The sequence below is a fragment of the Pteropus medius genome, unplaced genomic scaffold (assembly GCF_902729225.1).
Source record: "Pteropus medius unplaced genomic scaffold, Ma_sr-lr_union100, whole genome shotgun sequence".
Lineage (NCBI taxonomy): Eukaryota > Metazoa > Chordata > Mammalia > Chiroptera > Pteropodidae > Pteropus > Pteropus medius.
Window position 1 is genome coordinate 5,699,389 of NW_024342474.1, and position 26,595 is coordinate 5,725,983.

Sequence of the window (26,595 nt, forward strand, 5' to 3'; positions counted from 1 at the left end):
ATAAAACTATGTGGTGGCCACTGCTGGAGCCTGGGTCCTCTGCACAGAAACTCTAGTGTGGGTCTTTACAAGATGGTCAGTGAATTCCTGATAAAGAGACTCAGTGAACACTGTCTCTTTCCAAAGGTCGCGGTTGAGATAGCTGTAGGTCTTACAGATGGCGTCAAATGTGGCCTTGGCAAAGTTGCCCAGGGTGGCAGTGCAGCCCCTGGCTGAGATGTAGTAGTCGTCGATACCAGCCATCATCAACAGCTTCTTGGGCACAGGGGCCGAGACAATGCCATTGCCCCTCCGGAAGGGAATGAGGTGCACCAGCACAGAGCCACAGAGGCCAGTAACCTTGCAAGGGATGGTGTAGGGCTTGCTGATCTTGTCTCCCCAGTAGCCTCACCACACAGGGACAATGGAGAGCTTGGTCAGGTTGATAGCCCCACGGATGGCAGTGGCTACCTCCTTGAAGCACTTGATACCCAAACTGACATGTCTATTGTAGTCCCCGATGGCAACAAATGCCTTGAACCGGGTCCTCTGGCTCTTTGATTTTCAGAGCTGTTTATTTCCTTCTTAGACATAAGCAGGAATTTTTTATACATGGTTTAATAGAATTCAAAGGCTTTCTTATATCTTATTTTTATCTATTATTTTGAATCTATAAATATAACAGATTGAAAACTCATTTAAAGGAAAAACTAGATTTATATGTCTCATGAGAATTTCACATTCTTTTTGCACTCTGGGGAGACATTGAATATGAAAATGAGCTATTGACACTGAATGGAACCAACATATATGGTATAGAGTATAAAAGTTCCAGAAAGGGCATTATCTTTTCATCATAGTAAGTACAAATCTTTGGTTAAATGTTTTTGAAAATACAGAGGTTGACATGTAATTACGCATATTTCAAACCTTGTCACTTTAGTTTGGCTTGATGAAATAGTATATATATGAAGTATGCCCTTGTTCAAATTCTGAGTCTGATACAAACTAACTGGGTGATCTGGACAAGTTACTAAAACTTTCTGTGCCTTTTTTCTCCCTGTAAATAAAATTTCTGATGATTAATACATATAAAGTATTTAGCACAGTATAAGTGATCCATAATTATCAGCTATTATTATTAATACAGGGAACAGGGCATGGCTGTTGAATGAAAGTGATTTTAATACACTATTACTAACATTTAGGCAATCGAAAAGGGCATATGCTTTTAAATCAGGCACTTTATAAAGCTATTTAATTACTTGGGAAATGCTGCCTTTACTCAAAATAATTTTGAAAAAATTATTTTGCTTTATAACTATTTTAAAAGCCACTTTAAGAGTCTTAAAATCATACTGTGCTTTTTTACAAAGTAGTGATACCCTACTGTATTACTCAACTTATTCACAGGACTTTGCTATAAATAACTTTGAGATGTTTACAAAAATCTAACCATTTGGCAAAGGAGAAAAATCTCTATCATTGGAAATAATCAAAACAAGATTCTGAAAACACAGATGATTACAGAATATATTTTGCACAATGGCATTATTACTGAGTTTAGTGTCTGATACTCTAAGAATTTCTAAAGGTAAATGCTATCTATTTGGTCATGTAAGTTTTATAAATATTATACTTTATTATATAGTTGACTTACATGTTTTATATATATACTGTTTTATTAGTATTATATTATATTTTATTACTATAAATATAAGTGATTAAGGCATGATTGCTACCAACCAAAATCAATGTTAGGAGAATCAAGTCTTGGGCATGCTTGAGCTCGCTCATCAGGCTCTGACACACGCAGAGTGGTCCAGAAAGCTGGACCAAGTGCTAGAGATTATTTTCTATTTTGCCTATGAGAGCAAAAATGTGCAGAAAAATCATAGCCCCTTCTAGACACTGACATTTTCCTACACACTGGAGAATGAGATTCTCTTCTGGATATCTACATAAGTGTTTCCTCATCTTTAATCTCTTAAGCACACGTTGGATAGTCAAGAAGTGGCCTTTGTTTTCACATCTTTTTTTAGTAATAAGGTCTTAGGGAAGAGATCTATTGGACAGAAACACAAAAATTGTCTCCCGTCTTGCAAGCAAGGCACTGATCATTTTTGTTCCAGATTATCTCTTCAAGAGTATTTGTGTAGTAATAATAGAATTAGTGCCTCTATTCAGAGGAAAGGGCAGGTTTACTAGAGTCTTAGACGATACAGTGTCTTCTTCCAGAACAAAAGGCAGACATGCTTTCTGTCCAGTATAATAAAGATAATGCATCCCTTTGGAGCAAAGGGTAGGCACGCTAACTATTATAGAATATTTCAGTTTCCTAAACTTGGAATTCTCCTATTATGTCACCCTTTAGGTGTTAGCTATCTTCATATTGCCCATGGGAATTGTGACTCGGAAGTAGTGCAAATAAATAAATAAATAAATAATGGTACACTGGCTACTGCTGTTGCTATGAATAATAAACAATCCTTTATCTTTGATTCATGAGTCTCATGTCTTGTACTAGAATCCTTGAAACTGTGGCAAGATAATTTGTTAGCAGACAAATAGGGTAAAGCCTCAGACCCTTCACAGTTCTTAAAAAGAACCCAGAAATTAAAGAGAATGCTAAGCAAATAGGATAGTCAAGAGCAGTGCTGTGCAACAGAAATAGAATTTGGGCCACATATATAAGTTTAAATTTCATGTAGTCACATTAAAAATTTAAAAGAAATAGGTGAAGTGGTTATCAGATGGTGGGGGAAGGGGGGTAGATGGGGTAAAAGAGATCAAATATGTAGTGACAGAAAGAAATCTAATTATGGGCAATGAACACACAATGCAATATATATATATATGCCTTACTGTTGAATTGTACACTTGAAACTTACTGGATTTCATTAACCAATGTCACCATAATATAAAAATTAAAATAATATAAAAAATAAAAGAAATAGGTGAAATTCATCTTAATATTTTATTTAACCTAGCATATCCAAGTCTTATTTTATATAGTAAGCAATATAAAAATTGAGATATTTTACGTTCTTTTTCCATATAAGGCTCTGAAATCTAGTGTATGTTTATAGCCACGGAATATCTCAATTCAGATTAGCTACATTTCAAAAGTTCAATAGCCACATATGGCTACACATGCAGTGTTGGAAAACATCTGTCTTAGAGAATGAGACACAATTAGAGCAAGATGATCCAAGAATGTTCCATGGATGTGAATAAGGGTTCTATGAAAAAAAAAAAAAAAAGGCATGTTCACATAAATTCGAAAAGTGCTGAATTATGTAAAGTTGATTTGATTTGTTTTTAAAAGACTCCTCGGAGCCTTTGATACTTTAAAATATTGAGTTTGCCTAATTTATTTCTGAAAAAAGTTTTTCTTTCAGAGCATTTTGTGGGCTTAGTGTTCTGTGTAATACACTTGGGAACTGCTGACACAGATTGGGTTTTCTAGGACAGCCATGATTCCAAATACTTTGTCTTGTTTTCCTCCTAAACGTTATGTGTTATGACTTGGAAATTTTAATCACCCAAACTCACTGCTCTACTAAGTTCTCTTCATTCTGTTGCCTTCCCACTTTAGCCCTCATGGCTTTCCCCTCTCCAGACCATCCCACATACCACTATCCAATTAATTGTTTCAGTCACAGGTTTGACTCTTTTCATGTCTCTCCATTTTTTCCTAAATATACATGTGTTATTTCTTAGAGCTGCCATAACAAAGTACCACAAACTGAGGGGCTTAAACAACAGAAATTTTTAATTCACAGTTCTGGAGACTGAAAGTCTGAGAGTAAGATGTCTGCAGGTTTGGTTGTTCTGGGGGCTGTGAGGAAGAATCTGTTCCATGCCTCTCATCTAGCTCCTGGTGGCTTGCTGGCAATCTTCGGTGTTCCTTGGCTTGTGCAAGCATTATCCTGGTCTCTACCCTTTATCTTCACATGATGTTCTCCCTGTGTATGGGTCTGTATTCAAATTCCCCCTTTTTATAAGGATACCAGACCTACTGGATTAGGGGCCCACCCCTAATATAACTTCATCTTAACTAATTACATCTGCAATGACCCTATTTTCAAGTAAAGTCATATTCTGAGGTACTCGGGCATTAGGACTTCAACATATAAATTTGAGGGAGACACAATTCAAGCCATGATAATATGAAACAAATGCACTTAGAAAATATTTATGAGTGTTGACTATATGCCAGATGCCATACTCTATCCCAACCTGCAGTTTCAGCCCTATTTCCCATGTTGCCCTACAAATACTTTAGACTACATTCAAACTCACTATTTCCTTTAAAAGTTGTATTTTCTCATTGTATTAGTTTCCAACTGCTGTTGGAACAAATTTTCTCTTAGAAGCCTAAAAACACAAATTTATTATCTTATAGTTCTGGAGGTGAGAAATCAGAAATGAGTCTTACAGGCTAAATCAAGGTGTTAGCAGAATTGCCTTCCTTGGAGAAAATCTGTTTTCTTGCCTTTTTCAGCTTCTGGAGGCCCAGCATTCCATGGTCAAAGCCCCTTCCTCCATCTTCAAGGCTAGTAACATAGCAGCTTTAAGAATCAATATCTCTCTCTCTCTCTCTCTCTCTCTCTCTCTCAATCTTCTGTCTGTCATGTCCTTCTGTCCTTTGACCCTTCTAACCCTTTTTTAAGAACCCTTGTGATTTTAGGACCACCCAGGGTAATCTCCCTATTCTAAGATCCTTAATCACACCTGTAAAGTCCAGTTTGCCATGGAAGGTAACCTATTCACAGGTTTCAGGGACTAGGACCTGGGCATCTTTGGGAGACCATCATTCTATGTTCTGCACCCATGTTATTGTCTCTCCCTGAAATATCACCTTATCATCACCTTCTTTTGAAACCTGACTCATTTTTTAAGGTCAAAGTCAAAGACATCTCTTTTTGAAAAGATTTTTCCAGTTCTCTAGTTTATGCTCTCCTCTTCCATTGAACTCCTCTACTTTATGGTATGAGTTTTTTTCTGCTCTTGTCTTATCTCTCCTACTAGCAGCAATCTCTAGAAGGCAGGAAACATTTATTACTCATTTGTGGATCCCTAAGCTCTCTCTCAGTTGTTTATAATTATTGATAGTAGGTCCCAATTTTTTTTTTTAATTTATTGATTGATTATAAATAAGGCTTTTAGGTCTGAATGGGTCAGGTTGGATTCCCTTGACAGCCAAGGTGCAATCCTGAGCAGTGTGTTCAATTTCAACTTACTTCAACTATTTCACCATTGTCTATCTTTTATCAAAAAGTAATAGATGCAGGTATGGAACATGAGCTTTAGTATCAGACTGACTACATGCTGTTCAATTCCATTTGTATAAAATTTTAAAAAAGACAAAACTGTGGTGACAGAATCAGATCACAGGTTGCTAGAGGGAGCTGGATGGGTTTGCTTTCAAAGGGACATGAGGGAATTTCCTGGGTGATAGAATGTTCTAGATTATGATTGTAATGATAGTTACAATACTGTAAGGATGTGTCAAAACTCATCAAATTTTGAAATACATTATATGTAAATTATACTTCATAAAGTAGATTTAAAAATATTGAGCAAGTTAAGGAAAGTAGGGACAAAGAAAAGTGAAAGTCTGGATCAAAGTGACAGAGGGGAACAGAGCAGGAAAAATCCAGAAAAAAAGTCCTTATTGAAAAAATTAAAAAAAAAAGAAAAAGAAAGGCAGAAGAGGGAAAAACTGAGGAAATAAATTTTTTTTCCTGAACTCCACCTATTCTTAAAGTTCAGAAAAATAAACTCACATGAACAAGCAAACTTCTAGGTGCAAAAACTTACACTGGGTGCCAAAGTAACAAAAGGAAAATAATAACAAATAATATCAAATGAACAAGACGCTATCTTTTTTGCTCAGTCGTTTAAGTTCAGCAAAATCAGCAGACCCAAGACAATGACATAAGAAAAATTAAAATGGAAAATAGCATAGTCAGTTGGACTTATTGAAAACAATAAAATGCAAAGGAATTAGCAGGATAGGTTTCCTGCAGAGATGTGTTGAGAGCCAGATTTTTGGAAGATGTGATTGATTGCTTTGTTAGAAGCTATATTCCAGCTAGGAAAAAATATCATGAGCAAAGACTTGGAATCGGGAAATAGTAAACATGAAAAGTGTTATTAATTTTCTTATTACCATATATTTCTTAGCATAATCTTGAAATGACACTTAAATTCAACACGAGTCACTATTCTTCCCTGAAAACTTCCCTGTCATCTCGTCCCAAATGGAATGCTCTAATTTCGTGGAAATGTTTCCTTCTGTGCCTCACGAATTAGCATCCTGCTTTGTTTTCCAGCTGTTTAATGTGCTCAACTATAGCATTACTGGGTACGGGAATTGCGCATATATCCTGTTCCCAAAAATAACTGGTATATTTCATGGCACAGAGTAAGCACTAAGTAAGGTAAAATTTGATTAATAAAATCTAAACCTTACGCCCAAAAAAAAGTAATAACATATTATTCCTTCAGCAAAAATGTTTCACCTTCAAGAAGAGTTTATCCTATAGTAAATCATCAGAATGGCGTTGCTATTGTACTTTTCCCCATCAAAAAATGGTCCTTTTCTATTTCCCCTCTCCCCTCACTTCTCTCCTTTCTCCCCAAGGACTAAAAATTCACTTATTGAAGGCATTTTCTTAGTACAAGCATGGAATATAGGATTATTAAGAAAAAGATCGCTTTTGTACATATACGGGGATGGGGAGAGGATCTGAAGATGAAAAGTTTGGGCCTTTTCCTCTTATCCCTTCTGCTGATCTCCCTTGAAGGGATACAATGTATCTGTGAAGTGAACCCAGCTGAACTGTAAACCCTGTTGTGGTCCCTACAGGTGGTTGCAAAATAAACCCCCTCTATCCATGTTTAGTGGTCATTGATTTTGCTATCATGCTAGGGCTTTATAAGTCGAACTTTCTTTAATCTTGAAATCCATGGAGCAAAAGTGTGTCCAAGTGAGTCTAACTATTGCTAACCTCATTAGTTTTGATGTTTCTGTTTGATCTGACTTTCCTTTTATATCATTATTTATTCTCATTTATTTGATACTAGTTTCCTAGGAGTTATTGGTTTTAAAAGATCTGTTGGAACAACTTTGAATAACATTTAATGATGCTGTTTTCTGGAGTCATATTATCAAACTACTGGCTCGTTCCTTTGGATTAGACCAATTAAGTTGCAATATAATAGGGTTATTCTACTCATGTATTTTCCCACTTCTGTCTCAATCATTTCTGTTTCCAATTAGTTTACCAGGGTTTATTTGCCAGTCCTCACATGAGTGCACAGGGGAACACATACAGATCTTTTTCTCAACAAGGAATTTTCTACATTTCACGTATAATTCAGGGAAATTTTATTCTCAATTTTGTTTAGATTTTAACAATACATTAACAATAGTTAATGTTGTAATATTGTTAAATACTACTATTTAACAATACTACTCCTACAAGTACAATTAGTAAATGGTATTCTAAGGACTCCATAATCATGCAAATCACAGGTCCAATCTGCCTTCGAGTCAAAAGCAAGATGTTTTTCTTCATTATAGCCCTTTTTTGTGTGACTCTGAAACAAGATCATTAGTTATCATTTGGGAATAACTCTATTTCATCACCCAACTATCTAGAAATATATACCCAATATTAGACAGATGTATGAAAACATGTCTTTCAGACATATGGTATTACATAGACCCCACCTTGCTTGTCCTGCAATAACATGTATTTCTTGGGACTATATGACATTACTAAAGTATTAATATGGTTAAATGAGAAAACCATAGAAACAGGTTTGGAAAATAATGTTTATTTTGAATTTTTGGAAGCAAAGAAAATAGACTAACTGTCTCTAAATGTTCTCTTCACAGTTAATGAGGAATGATTTCAGTGTTTCTGTATCCATGCAACTGAGCTTAGCACGGCAGAATCGGCAATACATACTGACAAAAAAATATTTTATTCAAACATGTAGTTCGAAACATTTTTTCCAGCATCTTCATGAAAATAGGAAGAAGTTCTACCTTGACTCCACAGAACAAGAAAAAAAATTTTGATAATCGAGTGCCATGTCTTAAGATTCTCTATTCTAGCTTCATCATTCTGAATGCCAAATGTTAAAAGGAACTTAGAGATCCTTTCTCTTCTAATTCGCACATCTCTTTTAAAGATAGAATCTGAGGCCCAAGGAGGTTCAGTCACAAACAGCTATGTAAAGACAAAGCCATGGTTAAAACTAGATTCCGGCTTCTAATTCATTGCTGTTTTCTCTGACTCTGCCCTATCATTCATGCAATATCTGCTCCTTGTCTGTAGACCATCTTACAATAGTAGAAAACTAAACCAATTTATCTGGAAGAGATATTTAAGGAGCCCCATCCTATCACTATAAACTCAAAGCCTTTTTTCAAAGAAACTTTTTTAGCAGTTTTTGATATAATGGAGGCAATGAAATGCAAAGTCATAGTTTCCAGCCTTGGTCACATTACTTATTAGCTGTTTGACTTCAAGGCATTGGTTTAACTCTATGAACCTCAGTTATTTATTCGTAAAATGAGGTGAAAAGTTTGATCTCTTCCTTCCTATTGATAGTTAATAATTGTTACATTCATTGAGCCACTCACCTGCCAGCCATTATGATGAGCACTTTACATGCAACATTATTTCATTTTTGTACAAATGCTGTTTGTGTGGAAGATAAAGCTTCCTCACACAAGGATGATTTGAAGATGAATTGATATAATATATGTGATGCAGGTATGAAGCTTAGTATGTGAGTGTTTCTCTTTATCTTCCTTCATTCTGAATAATTTACTTATAACTTTGTTTGACTTTACTCAATCAACAAACATTGAACATTTGCTGGGTACTCATTCCTGTGATGGGTACTATATAAATGTTACCTGAGTAATGGTTCTTGATCTCAAGAATTGATATATAATTGATAATATGGGGCTAGAATATGAACCAATTAAAGAACAAATTGGTACAAAAATGTAAGGTAATTGTTATAGTTAACATATATTTAATAATTACTATTCGAGGCATTGTTCTCATCTCTTTATGTGTTTCAACTTATCTCCACAACACCCCTATGAGGTAGGTACTATTATTATGACCATTTTACAGAGAGGAGACAGAAAGGTTAATTAAATTATGCAAGGTCATCCAGCCAGTAAGTAAAGAGCCAAGATTCAAATCCAAGTTGTGGCTCCAGACGCCTTGAATTTAACTACCACACTGGACACTGAAAATGCTATTACAGGTGAGACAAAGAAGAAATCAGGCTACAGCAGCTGAAAAGAAATTCACAATGAAACTTGAATGAATCTTTCAATGCCTAGAATATTAAGTGAACTAAGAGCAAAAGTTAGGATGTTTCATGCAAGAGGAATAGCATGAAAACAAGATCAGAATGCCCAGGGTGATCAGTGTTCATATTCCTCCATTGACAGTGATAATAAAAATATTTCTGGGTGCTAATTATATGCCAGGAACTTTGCTAAGTGCTTAACATGAATAATTTCATTTCATTTGTACAATACTTATATAGAAGTAGGCATTCTTAGTTTCCCAGTTGTCATGAAGAGATCAAAGTTCACAGTGGTGAAGAAACTTCTTTAGGGTTAGAACTGAGACACAAACTCTTAATCATTTTATTATATTCCAAGAAAATGGGCTTACTAAGTGGTTTATTAGCCATTAAACAGGACATATAGTCCTCAGAAAAAGATAATCACAATCATATCATCTTCACCTACTTTCATCTAGCTTGGAAAACAAGCCAATGCAATAAGAACTTAAATCGCAGAACATGCACAGACCCAGACTGTCTCCATACAGAGATAATTCTAAGGAAAAATGTCAACTTGAAGAGTACTCAGAAAGTATTAACTGTCCTGAAAGATATATACTCAACCACCGAAGTCACAACCTTACAAAAATTACAGCAGTGAGTCACTTCAGTTTGGATCCGATTCAGTCATACGATCTTAATTGCCCGATCTTAAGAAAACATTGTTCTGACAGAGAAGGAAGCACTTCAAAAGAGACCATATATTTTCCTTGACACAACTCAAATATCTTCTGGAGCATACGAGTGGCAGAAATGTTTTAAAATTTTGCCAAAGTGCTTGCAGAGAGTCCTAAAATCACCTCATTCAAAATGCTCTTATTCTCTCTTCCTTCAGTTCTCATTTACTCTGCAAATTAATTATTAAAAAATTAATATGTAATTCCTCACAAAGTGCTTTGGGTATATAGATTCAGTCTCAATAGATGATAAGATCCTTGAAGATATAGACTATGGATTCTAGTCATTTGAACACAAAAGAACCCTTCCTTAAGGGGCCTATATACAGTTAATTATGAACCACCTTCATAAAATTGTCCATGTTCTTGGTCAGCTACAAAATTAGTCCTTCACTGGGTAGATATAACTGAAAATGGAATATGTTTGAGTCATTTTGGATTTAGACAAGGTAGGAAGGGTTTTAACTGGGTTATAAAAATTCTCATTTGACTGATTGCCTTGCTTAAGGTGTGAAAACAGACAAAAATGGTTCTAAATTTGAAAACTTATGCAATGGCAGTGTATGTCCCACAACCACATTGCACAATTGTCATAAACCTGTTTTCAAGCAAGAAAAGAAAATAAAAATAAGAAACCACTTTGTAGTTACCTTTTGTAAATCCTCAGTCATCCATTCACCCATAGGAAGAGAAAAATAAGAAAAGTTTGCTATAGAGATTATTAATATTTTCTTTTCTTTTTTTCTCTTGAATTTTGGTTAAGTGCAAATTGTCATGCTTAAAGTAAAACATGAGTTCATCTCTTCTCCCTCCAAGAATTAAACACATTTGTTTCTGTTCTCGAAAAAGTATTAGAATTCAACTTTATAAATAACAACCCAGAGAATTAAATGCTTTTTTATATATAGCTTATGAGATTTTATTTTGAACTCATATGAGGTGCTTCCTTTGTATTGTTTCTCATTACTCCAAAGGTGTATGTATTATCCTCACAGTTGAATTAGAAATTCTTGAAACTATTTCTTCTTTCAAGGAAGAGAATTGCACACAAAATATGCAATTGTCTTGCGCACAAAAATAAGCAACTCTGCAATTGCTTGTTAAGAAAAGGAGGAATTAGCATACTTATAAGCACAAGAAACATTTGGCAACTCCTGTGCATGATTGGGCCTTTTCTGCCTAGACATACTTCTAGCCATTTCTTCTCAAGTGTCTTTGCATCTTTCCTGGGGCTCTTCTCAGAAAGGGGGCTAGGGTCCCTACTGATTGTTGTGGCACGATCAATTCTAAGACCCACGAGCCAATTGAGATGAATTATGAGCCTTTATTAGCCAGCCGGCGACTGACTCTCTACCAGGCAGGGTTCAAGGAGATCAGCCTCGAGCTCCCAAAAGAGGTAGCGTATGAAGCCTAGCCACACCCTAGTTAACATCAAACAAGCAAGCAGATTACAGAAGCAGAAGTTGGCCGTTAGCATATCTTTGCCCAGAACCACACCCTTAACACCGATCCTAGAATCCACAAACAAATCTGGGAGTGCTAGCTGCCCCCTGGGCCTGGGAATTCCAAGTGTAAGCTTGAGAGGTGGGGGTAGTTCAGGACCCAATTTCTTAACACTAAGTAGCATCTACCTTTCTCCTTTGATTCTCCTCCAAACCAGGAAACTAGTCTATAGGATGGGAAGCCTTACCTGATCTGTCTCAAGTTCTTCCAAGTCTCTTGCTTATACTTGGAGCCTTCTGTTTCCTCCAAGGTCAAGACTTTTGGAACTCAGAAAACTCCTTGTCTGTTTTTTCCTAACCCATCTTTTTCTTGAGGCATTAAACCCAGACTAGACTTGTGCTGTCTGAATTGGAGATGGAGTGAAAAGGAAAAAGAATTATCAGCAGAGAATTACTGTGAGGGTGTGTTTGGTGGGAAAAAGAAAGTTCTTGTGAATAAGGTGAAATAATTACCTGAATTGGATAGAGAGTCACATTAATGAGATTAGAACAAGGAGGTGACATTAAAGGGGATCTAAGAAAATCCTGAGATGTGCCCATGAGTACCACCCAAGGGACACCCCTTGATCGCCTGACTGGAGGCCAGAGGTGCTCGTATTCCTGGGTCTCATGGAACTGTATGTAACAATCAGGGACACAGTTCTTGGTCAGCTACCACCCCTACAGCATAGAGCAGACGTCAGACTGAAACGCACCCTAGTCTTTTCATGAAAGAAGTTCATTTGCCTGTCCTGTAGGTTCTGCCTGAGGGACAGGTTTACCCTTCTTTAAATCCTTAATCTCCCTATTGATAGATGATCTATATCTCTTTCGTACTTCCTTAATATGTTATTTCTCCCTTTATTATGTAAGAATCATATTCATGTGTTTTCAACTATTTAGGTCCTTGATTATCTCCTTTTAAACTATGAACTCATCAAAGGGGGGCATATCTTGCATTTGTCTTTCTAATCCTTTGCAGCACCTTAAACATAATATGAATCAGTAATTTTCTATTGATTTGAACTGTTGGGTGATTACTAGAGTATATCTGACAGCTTCAATGTATAAAACAGAAGGTAAAGGAAATAACATTTTTAAACAACTATAAAACTGTTTTGATATACTCGTTAAAATGACTTTTTCTCTGAAGATTTTCAAAGAAAAATATTAATGTAAATGGGTGTGAAAATGATTTGTGATAACACACATTTCGAACAATTGATATTTCTAGATTACGATTATTTTTCTTCTCAAAGATAATTGAGACTTTTGAGTTTCCATAGGATAATGGCAGTCACATAAATTTTAATCACTTTTACACACACAACTTTCTAAAAACCACACAGATCAACAAGGAAAGCAAATAAAATCATCCATAGCCCTTATGCCTACTGCATAATTAGAGGACAAAAGTACTACGAATTTCTTCAGTTTACCTATAAGCAAGGAATTAATCATCAGAGACCAGCAGGCTTTGTTCTGGAGCCCATAGCTGGACTAAAATTGCAGGGCCTGTAGGACGGAGAAGTCAGTCCAGCGGAGTTGGGATTGTAGTCTGGCTAGAGAACGGGCAACACCAAGGACACACATGGGCAGAGTCCTTCCCTCAAGGAGAATACCCAGAGTCGGCTGAGACCTAGTGGATCAGAGCCCTGGCTGCTGGTCTGTTAAAAGAAAGGGGTTAAAAATATACAGGAGCAGAGGGGGCACTCTTGGGAAGGTGGTGCTTCTAGGGAAAAGGAAGGAATCTTCAAGAGGTGGTCCTTGGAGGCTCTGGGAAGAGAGGAAGAAAGCAACTGAGATAAGGGTTCTAATGAAATAAAAAGGTATCAAAAAACAGGAGAGAAATAACCCCTCATCACCTTCCCCCCAAAATAATCATCTTTTATTAAAGAAATGGCCCTTTCTTGATGCAATAGAAGAAGGTCCTCTTGAACTAGGAAACCAAGGAAGCCCCTGTTACCCACTCCCTCACCTGTATAAGATTGCTTGCTCAAGACAGCACAGGTAAATCTAACACATAATGAGCAAAAATATCCTGGTGTCAAAAAATAAGCCTGAAAATGAGAATTAAAACTACTGCTAAGAAGAAAAGTTTTTAAAAATTTCCAGGAAAAACCACAGTCATAATTGGACAAGCAGTCTAAAAAAATCAGTAAGGATGTTGAACAAACAATATGATTCAGCAGTTTTGACATAAATGGAACGCTATATCCAGTGACTGTAGAGTATACATCTTTGCAACACATAGGGAATGTTTGTAAAAATTATCATATACTGGGCCATAAAAAAATAAAATTAAAAGGCCAAGAAATATAAAAATACCATAATACAATAATACTCCAACATAAATTAAATATGATCAATCATGACCTGGTAGATACAAAAGAATATAACAAATCAGAAATTCAAAAATTCAAGGTAAAAATAAGCAAGATGTGCAGGTATGTGAAGCCCATCCACCTGCTGAGGACCATGAGTGCAAAAAGACCACTCAGCTCATCATAAGTAGATGGTATGTCTACAGCTGCCGCTTTATTTCCTTGCGTACACTGAGAAGACAACACTTAGACCCCCTAGCCCTTCACCTTATCCGGGTTTACTTTGATCTGGCACTTGCTCATCATGGTGACACAATCCCACTGAGCCTGTAGCTGATCACTTTATATTTATATTCTCCTGTAATACAATATAGCTTAGAATTTTGACATATATATAATTTAAAAGTGTAAGCCTTCAGAAAACTTAATACCATTTATGGTATCCACTGTGTTTTTTAAATATGTATATAATTACTTTAAACAGAATGACCTTTATTTTTGGTCTCCTCCTAATAGTAAGACCAAAATTTTTCTATTCTTTTTTGTTCTGTGCTTTAGAAAGAGTTGTGGTAGAGATTCCTCTTCTTGTTTATGGTAATAAATATAGCTGATTGGATATCTGTTAAATTGTGCCACAAAATGTGATCCTAAAACTGCCATACTTTAAAAAGCCTGGTTATTATAATGTAATGTATTCTCTTGAAAGAGTCACTGTGCTATTGGAGAGGTTCAGAGGTTACTGTAAGAATACTGAACTGCACAATATATTTCATATTATAATATGTATTAGTTTATAGGTCACTTTTCAAAATTATAATAATTTTCCATGTCATCATTAAATATATATACATGTTTATGCATACATAATATGTTATTTTTAAATGTATGACATGTTTTTATATTTTTAATTTTATTTCATTATTAATTTCAAGTATACAATACATTGGTTAGACATTTATATAGTTTATAAAACAATCCCCCTAATTTCTCTTTCTCTTCTCTGGCTCTCCACCTAGCCATTATATTAATGCTAACTGCATTCCTTATACTGTGCTCCCCGTCTCCGTGACCATCTATCAACTACTAATTTGTACTTCTTTAATCCTTCACTCCATTCTCCCAGTTCCCTAACCCCCCTGCCCTCTGTCCATGACCAGATTGTCCTCTATATTTGTGAGTCTGTTTTTGATTAGTTTGTTCTTTTTGTTCCTTAGATTCCGTATATAAGTGAAATCTTATGTTATTTATCTTTCTCTGTCTGACTTCTTCTACTCAACATAACCTCTAGGTCCATCCATGTCATTGCAAATAGTAGGATTTCATTTTTTTAATGGCAGAGTAACATTCCATTGTATATATGAACCATAATTTCTTTATCCAATTGTCTGTTGATGGACATTTAAGTTGCTTCCATATCTTGGTTATTATAAATTGTGCTGCCATGAACATAGGGGTGCATAGATCTTTACAAATTATTGTTTTGATTTTCTTTGGATAAATACCCAGAAGTGCAATTGCTGTATCAAAAAGTATATCCATTTTCAATTTTTGAGAAACCTCCAGACTGTTTTCCATAGTGGCTGTACCAATTTGCAATCCCACCAACAGTGTATGAGAGTTCCCTTTTCTCTACATCCTTGCCAACACTTGTTGTTCTTTGATTTATTGATGATAGCCATTTTGACAAGTGTGAGGTGATATCTCATTGTGGTTTTAATTTGCATTTCTCTGATGATTAGTAACTTTGAGCATCTTTTCATATGTTTCTTGTTCATCTGTTTTTCCTCTTTGGAGAAATATCTGTTCAGGTGTTCTGCCCATTTTTTAATTGAATTGTTTGGTTTTTTGTTGTTGAGTTGTACAAGTTCTTTATGTATTTAGATATTAACCTCTCATCAGATGCATCATAAGCAAATATCTTCTCCCATTTAGTCAGTTGTCTTGTTGTTTTATTGATGGTTTCCTTTGCTGTAGAAAAACTTTTTAGTTTGATGTAGTCCCATTTGTTTAATTTTTTTCTTTTATTTCCCTTGTCTGAGGAGATATATCCAAAAAGAAATTACTGTTAGCAATATCAGAGCGTTTACTGCCTATGTTTTCTTCTAGAAGTTTTATGGTTGCAGGTGTTACATGTCTTTAAACAACTATAACCACATTTGTGAGAGTATGTACTTTGCTGTTAAAAACATATTTTCTTTTGGCAACAATATGCATATTGATTTTTAAATGAATTTATGTGGTAAAAAATATCCCTTATTTAGACTTTTTATTTAATTTATAAAATTTGAACAAAACTGATATGTATCTATCTAGTTTTATTACATTACAAAAGGTATGTGTTATTTTAGCACACAGGTATACTAAAGACCATAAATCTCTATGAATCAATTATAGAAATAACAGTCATACTCTACAGAGACACTGGTAGATAGTAAGATAAGGTAAATTTGGCAAATTCATGACACTTTTAAAAAATTAATGACTTACTTTGAAACTCATTTTGAAATTCTCTTAAGAAATTTTAAAAATCATGATCTTTCTATTTGGATAGAATTTTTCAGATTCAATTTATTTTAACATGAAACAAAATACCCAAATAAAGAGTAAAACGGCTCATTTATTCTGAAGTATAATTGTGATGTTTAATATATTTTTATCCAGATATTTATTATTTTATATAGAGACAAATCTAATTGATCTAGAACAGGTTTTTTTTCTCACTTGATTAAAGTACGAACCCCTTTTAATGAAAAGCTTCCTAGGCCCCTAGTGTAGACAAAATTGTTTTATTATTATATTGTAATATTATAAACTTGTCATAAAAGTTTTAGGCTTAAAGATCTTATAGAACTATAAATTAAAACACATTTTAATTAAATAGAAAACTATACAAGCAATATAATTCATATTAACAATATATGATGGGATGTTACAATTAAAGTTTTTAATGAGGTATCAAAATAGAATGATATCAGATACCAAATTTTTCAAATGGAATCTTTAAAACTGGTATTATCCATTATAAGCCTCCTCATTCTATTCAAGAATATAAGAGAGTCAGTTGAGAGAGTTCGTGAAGAGACTTGAGTGTGGTAGAGCAGGATTCCCAAATAATGTGTCAATATCGATTACAAATAAACCTCAAATTCTAAAATAACCCTTTACAACAGTTGAAATCACATTTAAACACATTTATATATTTTCTGTATATACTTTCTAAATTTAGTAATAATTGTTTTAGTGCATACAACTTTATGTACAGCATTCACCCCCATATGGCACCTCCTTCAGTTATATTACAACATTGTCGGTTCAAATTTAGTAAGCTAATCATAAGATGATGCTATTAAATTGCTAAAATCTCACCTAATTTGTAGAATTTTTCATTTTAATAGGTTTTGGAATGTATTAATTCTACAATTGGGGGCAATTAAACTAAAGAAATGAAAAGAAGTCACTTTCAAATAATACCATTAATTTTTTTTAAATGGCATATCAAGTAAATGAAAGCAACACTGATTCAGATTATTAAATAACAAAAAATGCTATTGCTGATTGATTAGTTTACAGACACTAGTAATTATAAATAGTTAAAAACATGAGTTAGAATCCCTGAAGAGATGTGTTTGAAAGAATATTTTTGTTCTGCAAAGATGGATCAAAAACTACTGGAGATAAAGTATCAAAGTCGTGAATGAACACTTGAGCAAATAAAGTTGTGTAAACACTAGGTGAATTTGTGCACTGATGATGTGGTTGCAATGACAAGAATATTTTACATCAGGAGCTAAAAACCCTGAGGCTTAAATAATGTATTTGTGACTCACAGAGAACTTCTCAGATGTAAAAGTTTGCCTGGAGATCAAATTCCACATGGAATGTTATCAAAAACGGGGAATCTAATAAATCAAAAAGTTTACAGTCCCATCTGATTTCAACTTTAAGTGACGAATGGAATCAGATACCTCTCTGCTGTCTCAAGCTAAAGCGCTTTGGCTGTCCAGAAGAGGAGTTTTTCAAAAGTTTATGAGCTAAAATAAAATATTTAACTTAAGAATGACTCTCACCTTATAGACATATGAAAGAGTAGTCATAGGTTTGAAAAAACCTATTTAACTTAAGAATGACTCTCACCTTATAGACATATGAAAGAGTAGTCATAGGTTTGAAAAAATAATACATTTAACTGATATTTTTGAGCACCTGAATGAACATAAGCAAAAAATTGCCATGAGTCTAAAATTTTGAAGAATTTTTGGATAATGAGATTAAAAGTTTCTCTACTGATATTGAGTTACTAAGATAACTGAATCCTAAAGAAGTATTATAAAGTATAATAGAATGACATCATCATAAATCTGAAATAATTGATATAAAAGTGTTTAGTTGGATTGCATTCCAATGGAAATTTCAACAGCGAAAGAAAAAGAAGTACAAAGAATGATTGTACCCTTAATATTCAATAAAGAAATTGAATCACTCCAAATCCAGCTAATGATGAGAAAGTAGTTTTCATTGAGAGAAAAAGCAATATTCTCTTCTGCCATTTATGATAACCTATTTGGGTTTTTTTCCCCCCTCAAAAGACATTAAGAGACCTTCATTGAAATACTTAATCAGAAATATCATGTAGCCATTTCAAAACTAGAAGTTGATATTCAAAATTTACTTCATGGAAATGAGCTCAAGTTTTCACAATATTTAAAAACATCATTTAGAAGTTTTATACAAATTAGGCAGTTACTGTTTTCCTAATTCCATCTGTCTTAAAATAATGCCCTTAAGTCCCTTCCAGTTTACCCCAGCAGTCCACATAAGCATTATTCATTTCTATGTGTGCCATTACATAAAAAGATTGAGAGGCATTGCTTTCACGAAAGCTGCTTCCATGTCTGAGTTCCAATACCTCTCTCCGATCATCACCAAAGTGGTGCTGCTCTCTCTTTCACTTGATAAGCATTCCCTGCAGCTGAAGAACATCACAAACTGGCCCTCGATATAACCTGGAGAGAGCTAAAATCACTTTTGTTAGGCAGAGTGAAGGGCTGAGTTTGGAAAGTAACCATTGTCGCACTTACTGTAGGAAAAAAGAGAATATGAGGGTTTTTTTCCCCTCACAGGATAGATGTGGAACACACAGGAGAAGGAGCAGAACTGAAGGTCTCTTAAATCATGGTCAGGGGGACCAACTGAGAGGGCAAGGCCACTCCAGCAATAAGAGTCTGTATAGAGCAGAACTTTGTCCACCAAAGGCAAATGAGAGGCATCACCCCAAGTAAAGAGAGACCTGACAGGAGGCCTAAAGAGTCCTGGGAGAACCAAGAAGATCATGTTAAACTTCTGCCAGCCTCCAAGATCCCCAAAGCCAGTTTCTGACAGAAGGCCACCAGACAAGTAAGAACTTTCCTGAACCCTTTTTCCTCTTCCTTTCTCATATCAATCCTAAAGCCACTAGAAAGCTGGAGGCAAAGGGGAAGAGAAGGAGTAAAGAACCTACTCTCTCCTCCTGCCCCTTGCAGGCTTTCACATCTGCAACCTGTAGTTCATTTCAACTAGAAAATATGTGTGGTATATGTTGACTTGAGGCCTTATTTATTACTTAAGTATTGGATAATGAAGTCCATAAGAACACACCTAACATCATACACAGTGATACAAAGCTAAAAATATTTTCCTTAAGATCAAGAACAAGATGAGGATGTCCACTCTCACCACATTTATTCAACACAGTATTGGAAGTCCTAGGTACAACAATCAGACAAGAAAAAAATGAAAGGCATCCATATTGAAAAGGAAGAAGTAAAACTATCATTATTTGCACATGACATGAAATTGTAGAGAACCCTAAAGATTCCACCAAAACTATAAGAACTGATAAATGAATTCAGTAAAGTAGCAGGATACAAAATTAACATTTAAAAATTAGTTGCATCCCTAGGCCATTTCAAATACAAAATTAAGACTGTTTTTGCAACTTAAAGTGGCTAGAGGACTTTTTATTATCTTTGAGTAAGTGGGTGGAATATGATATGCTATGAGGCTTGCCCTGGTCTCATGTATTATTGCATAGAAGGCAGTGTTCATCCCCACCAAATATATTTTAAGAAACAATGGAAGACAAAAATATAATTTATTTGCTTCTCAAAAGTTTCATCTGTTCAGTGTATCAATTTTCAAATATTAATTTAATGTAATAAATGCAGTTTGCTGAAAACAAACCAACAATATTGAAGTTAGTAACAGACTATTGGCCATTTCTAGATTCAATATGTATTTGCATTTTCACTTTATGAAGCCAGTACAGAGGACACTTGTTCACAAAAGTAGAATATGCAAAATTGTCTTTAAAAATATCAAGGCTTTTATTGGCTATCTCAGAATAATCTCGCTTCATACACATTACCCAGCCAACTTTCACTCTTCAAATGTCAATTTTAATTCATTTTCTCTTAATAATAACATATATCCATTTAGTTCATTTTCAAATAGGTTTGTTGTGTTATTAAAATCTGTATTAAATTATTTCTAATCAAATTGTTACTGAAATCACAATAAGAATACTTGTTCATTACTTGCTATTAACTATAAGCTACTCGAGTACATCAGCTCCTAATATGCACATGGTACAAATTCCTATAATGTGGGAATTCCTATATGCCTTTCGAATTTGGCATAACTGACAGTTCTGACCTTGTGCTGACTCAGTTCTCTCTACCCTTGCCTCTGATTTAACTATCACAAGCCTTTGTTTTTACAGCAAGCCTTAAAATCCTTTGGCCTTTTCTGAGCATAAATAAAACCAAACTACCAATGAAACCTCATGAGAGTGTTCAGTTATATAGTAGTCATTTAAAAGATCCAGAATGTGTGCGTGTGTATACATATCCATATTATACATATGTATATATGTATGTATGTACATTAGATTAATCTATGGCCCCCATGTCCCCATTTTGAAAAATATTCCTTATTAGAAAAATATTTCATACTGGGAAGAAGAGAATTGAGAATATTATAATCTAGAATCAGTTCTCGCAAATCACCTAACCTCTCTGTATCTCATTTTCTCTATCTATACAATGGGTGAAACGATATACATTCTACCCTACCGAGATTATCAAGAATAGAGACGCCTTGAAATGAAATGACATAAAAATTCAAAGAATATTTTTGTTAATTTTAATGTAGTAATGCAAGCTATATTAACTGATGTCTGAGATTTTGTTAAGAATCAGATTCTGGTTTTCTTTTATGTTCTATCACATGAAGCAAGACTCTTATTCAATTCAATCTAAAATAATTAGAGTCATTTGAAGAGATGAAAATTTTTACCTGGTTCATCATCTTGTTTCAAAGACATCTTGAATAGGCAGCAAATATAGCTTATTCCTGGAACTACTCTATTAGTCCACTAAAATTTCTATGGATGAGCACTTTTTTTTCCTTTCAACTGCATAAAAACTGCTAAGGTGTTTCATCTCCAATTGGAAATTTAAGAAAATTATCTGAGTAGGATGCATTTTTCTGCATTTAAATCAAAAAGCTTCAGATTCAGTTATTCTATGTAAGAGCAAAGAGATGATCTTTGTTGTTGCTTCAAATTCTACAACTCTATTTGATTATATTTGTCCAGAAGATCATTTTATGTGTTCATAGTCTTATAATATTTGGTCAACTCCATTCTTTTGAGTTGTGAAGATTAAAGATTTATACATTATCTTATCTTGTCCTATTCACAGTTAAGTCTTATGAAATTTCACTCCAAAGCTTCCAAAAAGGAAAAGAGAAATATGAACTTCATTCTAAAACAAAGAGGAAAATTATCCTATCTACTTTTGATTAATATATTAAAATTTATTTTAAGCTAAGCAGAAATTTGATGTTTTCATCACAGTATAACAGAAAAGAGATTTGTCATTTTGCTCATAATTCTTTTACTTTGAACATCAGTGATATTTTTAAAATATATACAGATAGTAGATTATGAATTAATTATATTTGTGCTATTCGTAAAGAGGAAAACATACTTTCTCTCAACGGCCTAGGGAAATTTTCAGTGGTAATGTGGTTATAATAGAGCAAAAAAAATGCCAGATTGTTTGATCTATTAGAGAAAAACTCCGTTGGGCTTCTGTGAAGGTATTTGTGGTTATGGGAAATAATATAGAAAAAACTTTGAAAGATGAGCATAAATCATGAAGAGTTGTTTTAAAAATATTCCCTTTATCCTCTTCCCACACTTTAAAGAAAACTTTTCTGTCTACAAGGTCTCCTGAGCTAGGTCATATAGCCATAAATTTCTAAGTTATTCTTTTGATAAGAATATTCTCTCCAGAATCTCCCTTCTGGATCCTGTCATTTAATATATTGGGGTTTTGACTTTGCTTTTGTAAAATATAGTAAAAATATTTTTTGATATTTTAACTCTGGATAACATGTACCGAAGATGAGAACATAAGATTTAATTATCTCCTGGCCACTAACTAGCTGGGTGGCCTCAGAACTCAGTCTCCCCATCTGTCAAGTACAATTATTAATACCTTATCTTCATAAAGCCAGGCAGCTGTGCCACACTGCCTCCAAACTTCTAACTTTGTAACTCTAAGTTATTTCTACCTCTAGTTTCTCTGTGATTCTAAGATATTTCCTGACTACATTAAATTGGTAATGCCAACTTTTGATGGGCACATTTACCATGCACTTTCTTTTTTGAGGAGAAGGATTAATCTTTTTTCTGGTATAAACCCTTCCATAGTCTCCTTTCTGTTAGATCTTTGCATGAATGTTTAGATCTCAGCCACAGTGTTTTCCAAGAAGAGTTCTTTTATCATAGGACTGGATGAGCCAGACATAGAGAACGTGAAATAGATCACCGTTTATTTTCTAGCTGGGCTGATACTCCACAAAGCACCTTGCCGTGCTTTTCATTCACTCAGATGACCACTGTGTCATTCTGGTCTTCCCTTCAAATTAATGCATTGTTCCTAAGAATTTTTTATACCTGAAAGTTTCTGAATTGCTGAGACTTTATCTGAGCTCTCTAGGCCTATGGTGATAAGTCTTTCTCTACCATTCTCCCTCTCTCCATCTCTCCTTCTCTCCCTCCCTCTTCCTATTTCTATCTCTTCCCCTCAGCTGTCCAAAATACCCCTATCAGTTAGCATAATTATGTCTGTTTCCTTTCTCTCTACCCCTTTATTTTTGTTTCTTAATTTCTATTCAACTCTGTCTAGAAACCTCCAACTCAAACCTTTAAAAAGGGTGCACCTCCAGTGCCTATATTGACTCCTCTTGCTGTCCTCTCTACCCCAGACAGCAAAAGAATTTTCAGAACCAAGTTCTTAGTTATAAGACAATCACTGTTGTTGTTTTCAGGATACACATACTTTAAGTTAATGAAGCTTCTGGGCCCAGGCAGGACAGGGAAGAAAGAAGGTCACTTAGTTTTCCCACTCAGAGTCTAGCTCCATCTCTTTCACCATCTTTGAGCCTCTTGCCTAGCAGAAATGCCACAAAGGGTCTATTGTTCATGCTGCTCTGACTCCCCCAGAGGCCTTCTTGTGGGGCAGCACCATGACCGTCCTCTGTGAAAGAACTTCAGGCTTTAAATCTTTCAATCACATTTCATTCCATTCCTCAGCAAAGTATACCCTTTGTCCATGCCAGGCCCTCAGACTCCTGATTACTTCTTAATTGAATCTGACAAACATATTTACTACTAAGGTTTTAGTAATTGATAATGATTTGAGTATTCATCTTTTACATTTTAATACTGACTTAAACTATCTAAGCCCTGAAGATGGTAGCCCAGCAGCAAAGCAGCAGAAAGGACACCAAGATGATATTAATGAGATGAACAACTGCATGTATACATGAAAAGATGCTTATATGAGACTTTTCAAAACATTCTTTATGTTTAAGTCCCATCAGGATATATGAACTGTACTGTCCTGGCATAGAAAAAGTTTTATATAATAGCACTGTACACTTGCATAGAGTGAGCACTGTTATAAAAATGTGAATAATAGATGACTTGTTAATACCAGAGACACCTAGATAAAACATTTTCTCATTACTAAGCATTACTAAACTTTTTAACAAAAGGAAAACAGAACAATTGAGACAAATAATGAGGTTCTTCCATCTCTGAATGAGCCTTGAGAGGAAATAAGATAATTAGGTACAATCAAACATCATCCCTGATTCATCGCTCTCCCTCCTGATATTATAGGCTTGGGGAATAGGCATTAGGAAGTTTTGTTTGTTTGTTTGCTTGCTGCCACTGAAAAGTGATTATTAATGGTGGAAATTCCAGGCACTGTGATAGATTATTCAGGGAAAATTGGGGGTCAATAGAGTACTTTAAAGGGACCCTAAAAGACAAACCATTCAATTACTAATGTGGCTAAAGGTCATTGTAGTGAGCCACATTTCCTAGATAGATGAGCTCTGATGGAAAAAGAAAATGATAGTCATGGCCTTGCTGCAGGCAAATTAAGAAAAAGGACAATTGTTGCCTGTAGCTATAAGATATAAACACCAGAAAGTGGCTTCCTCTACCCTGAGAGATTTAAGCAGGGATGCAAACCACTAGATGGTTATGTTTAGAAAAGCGTGAAGGACTTTCTCTCCCTCAATTCTCCAGAGATTAACATACCTGAATTTGCTGTTCAGAAGAATAAGGTGGAGCAACAGGTTTTTGAATAGCCCTTTAGACATAGGCCCTGCTGTACTGTAGGGCCTGTGCTGTTTGGGGGCGGGGAAAGGGGGAGTCTCAGCTTTGTGGCTTCTAGGGATGACCTAAAGAGACAGATGGAAGCTCTTTCCCAAAGTGCACCGGGAGAGGCTGCAAGCAACATCTAGATCATATGTTCTTCAGAATCTTTCCATGCTCTCCTGGGGTTTGCGATTTCCAGTATGAAGGATAATAATTTAGTTTAATATTATGGGGCTTCTCTTCATGCAGACTTCCTAGTTTCCTTGTATTGTCATTTATTCCAAAGACTTAACTGGTCACTCTCTAAAATTTTTGCCTTCTGACCTCTGGAACCTCTGCTGCTTTATAAACATACTTCCCTGAATCCTCAGTCTCTTGAGGATTATGTGAAATACTGTACAGAAAAAAATCTGAAAGATGAATGTATTAGTCAGGGATCTCTAGAGAAATAGAATTAATAGGATGTGTACGTATATGTAGAGTGAGATTTATTATAAGGAATTGGCTCATGTAATCATGGAGTCTGACAAATTCAAAATCTACAGTGTGAGCTAGCAGGCTGGAGATCCAAGAGAATCTAAAGAATCCAACGGTAGTCTGCTGGAGAATTCACTCTTGCTTGGGGAGGCCAGTCTTTTTGTTCTATGTGGGCCTTTAGCTGATTGGATGAGTCCCACTCACATCGTGGAGGGCAATCTGCTTTCCTCAAAGTTCACCAATATAAATGTTAGTCTCATCTAAAAACACCCTCTGCATTCACACATAAAATTAACCATCACATTGAAGAAAAACAATAAATAGAATTTTAAATATTTTCTTTTATTTCTTACCCTTAATGGAACCTGGCTTTCCCGCCATGAAACTGCTTTCCTTGTACCCTCTTCTATGAGGCAACCCAATCTTCCATGCACCATGGCTGTGGGACTTAGAACAACGTTGTTACTCTCTTTGCAGCTCAGTGTCACTTCCAGACCGTTATTTTCCCACTTTGTACGGAAAGCCATCTTCCTTCAAGCTTGTGCTAATAGGTTATGACACCTGTTACCTCATCATGTCAACTGTCAATTCCTACTGGTCAATCCCTCACGTTTATTTAGGGTTCTTGTACACAACTTGCAGTATTTCCTCTTTAACTCAATTCTCCCATTCCTGTGGGTGACCTCAGTGCCCATGGTGCTAACTCATCCTTAAATAAAGAGTTTCTTCATCTGTCTGCCTTCTAAGACTTCATCCCACCCCCTCCTCAGCCATCCAGTCTACACCCTAAGCCTGACCCTTAAACAGAATTCATTATCTATCCTTCATCTACTTTCCCTAAACCATAGAAACCATTTGCTGTTGTCAAGTCCTAAGTAAAAGCATCCAGTGGGAAAGGACACTTGGCCAAAGTCTGGAGCAGGTGGGCACTAGGACAGAGCAAGAATGGAGTAAGCAAGAAAATTTCCACAAATGGGATTGGAGTTACCTTCCATCCAATCTTTTACTCACCAATTAATCCTCCTCAGTCCCTCCAAAACACTGATCCAAAATTGTTATTTTCCTATACTTTGGTGGTTTAGTGAATAAGTCCTATATCTTTTCAATGGCATGCAAGGGGCTTCATAATCAAAAATCTGTCTTCAACTTTCAGTACCTATATATGTACTCTGCTGCCTATTTAATAGTGAAAGATTTTTAGATCCCATAATTAAACTATGCTTTCTCAGATGTCATTCCTTTGCACATTTTTCTTTATGTCTGGAAACTCTTCTGTTTTTACACTTTTGTTCTCATAGCAAACATGTCCTCATTCTGTAAAAACTAAGGCAAAGGGCACTTCCTTGGACAAGCCTTTCCTGAATTCCTTCCTCCCAAGGAGATATGATATTCCTCACCACCCCCCATGTGCTACACTGACAGCATAATTCCTATGACTTTATATTGCAATTACCAGTTTGTGTATGTGTTAGTATTCCTTCCCATATTCTGAGTTTCTTGAGGGCAAGATCTATTTGTGTATTGTTCAGTCCTCAGCACCCTGC

At 35.3% G+C, this 26,595-nt stretch overlaps 1 protein-coding gene across 1 annotated transcript; it reads right to left on the reverse strand.

Annotated features, from left to right (window-relative positions):
- LOC120604860 (40S ribosomal protein S2-like) lies at nucleotides 1-25,578 on the reverse strand. The gene is given in 2 exon segments (XM_039865586.1): nucleotides 1-534; nucleotides 25,405-25,578. Coding segments are annotated over 2 exon segments (702 nt in total). The 3' UTR covers nucleotides 1-6.
- Between the last annotated feature and the right edge of the window lie 1,017 nt (nucleotides 25,579-26,595).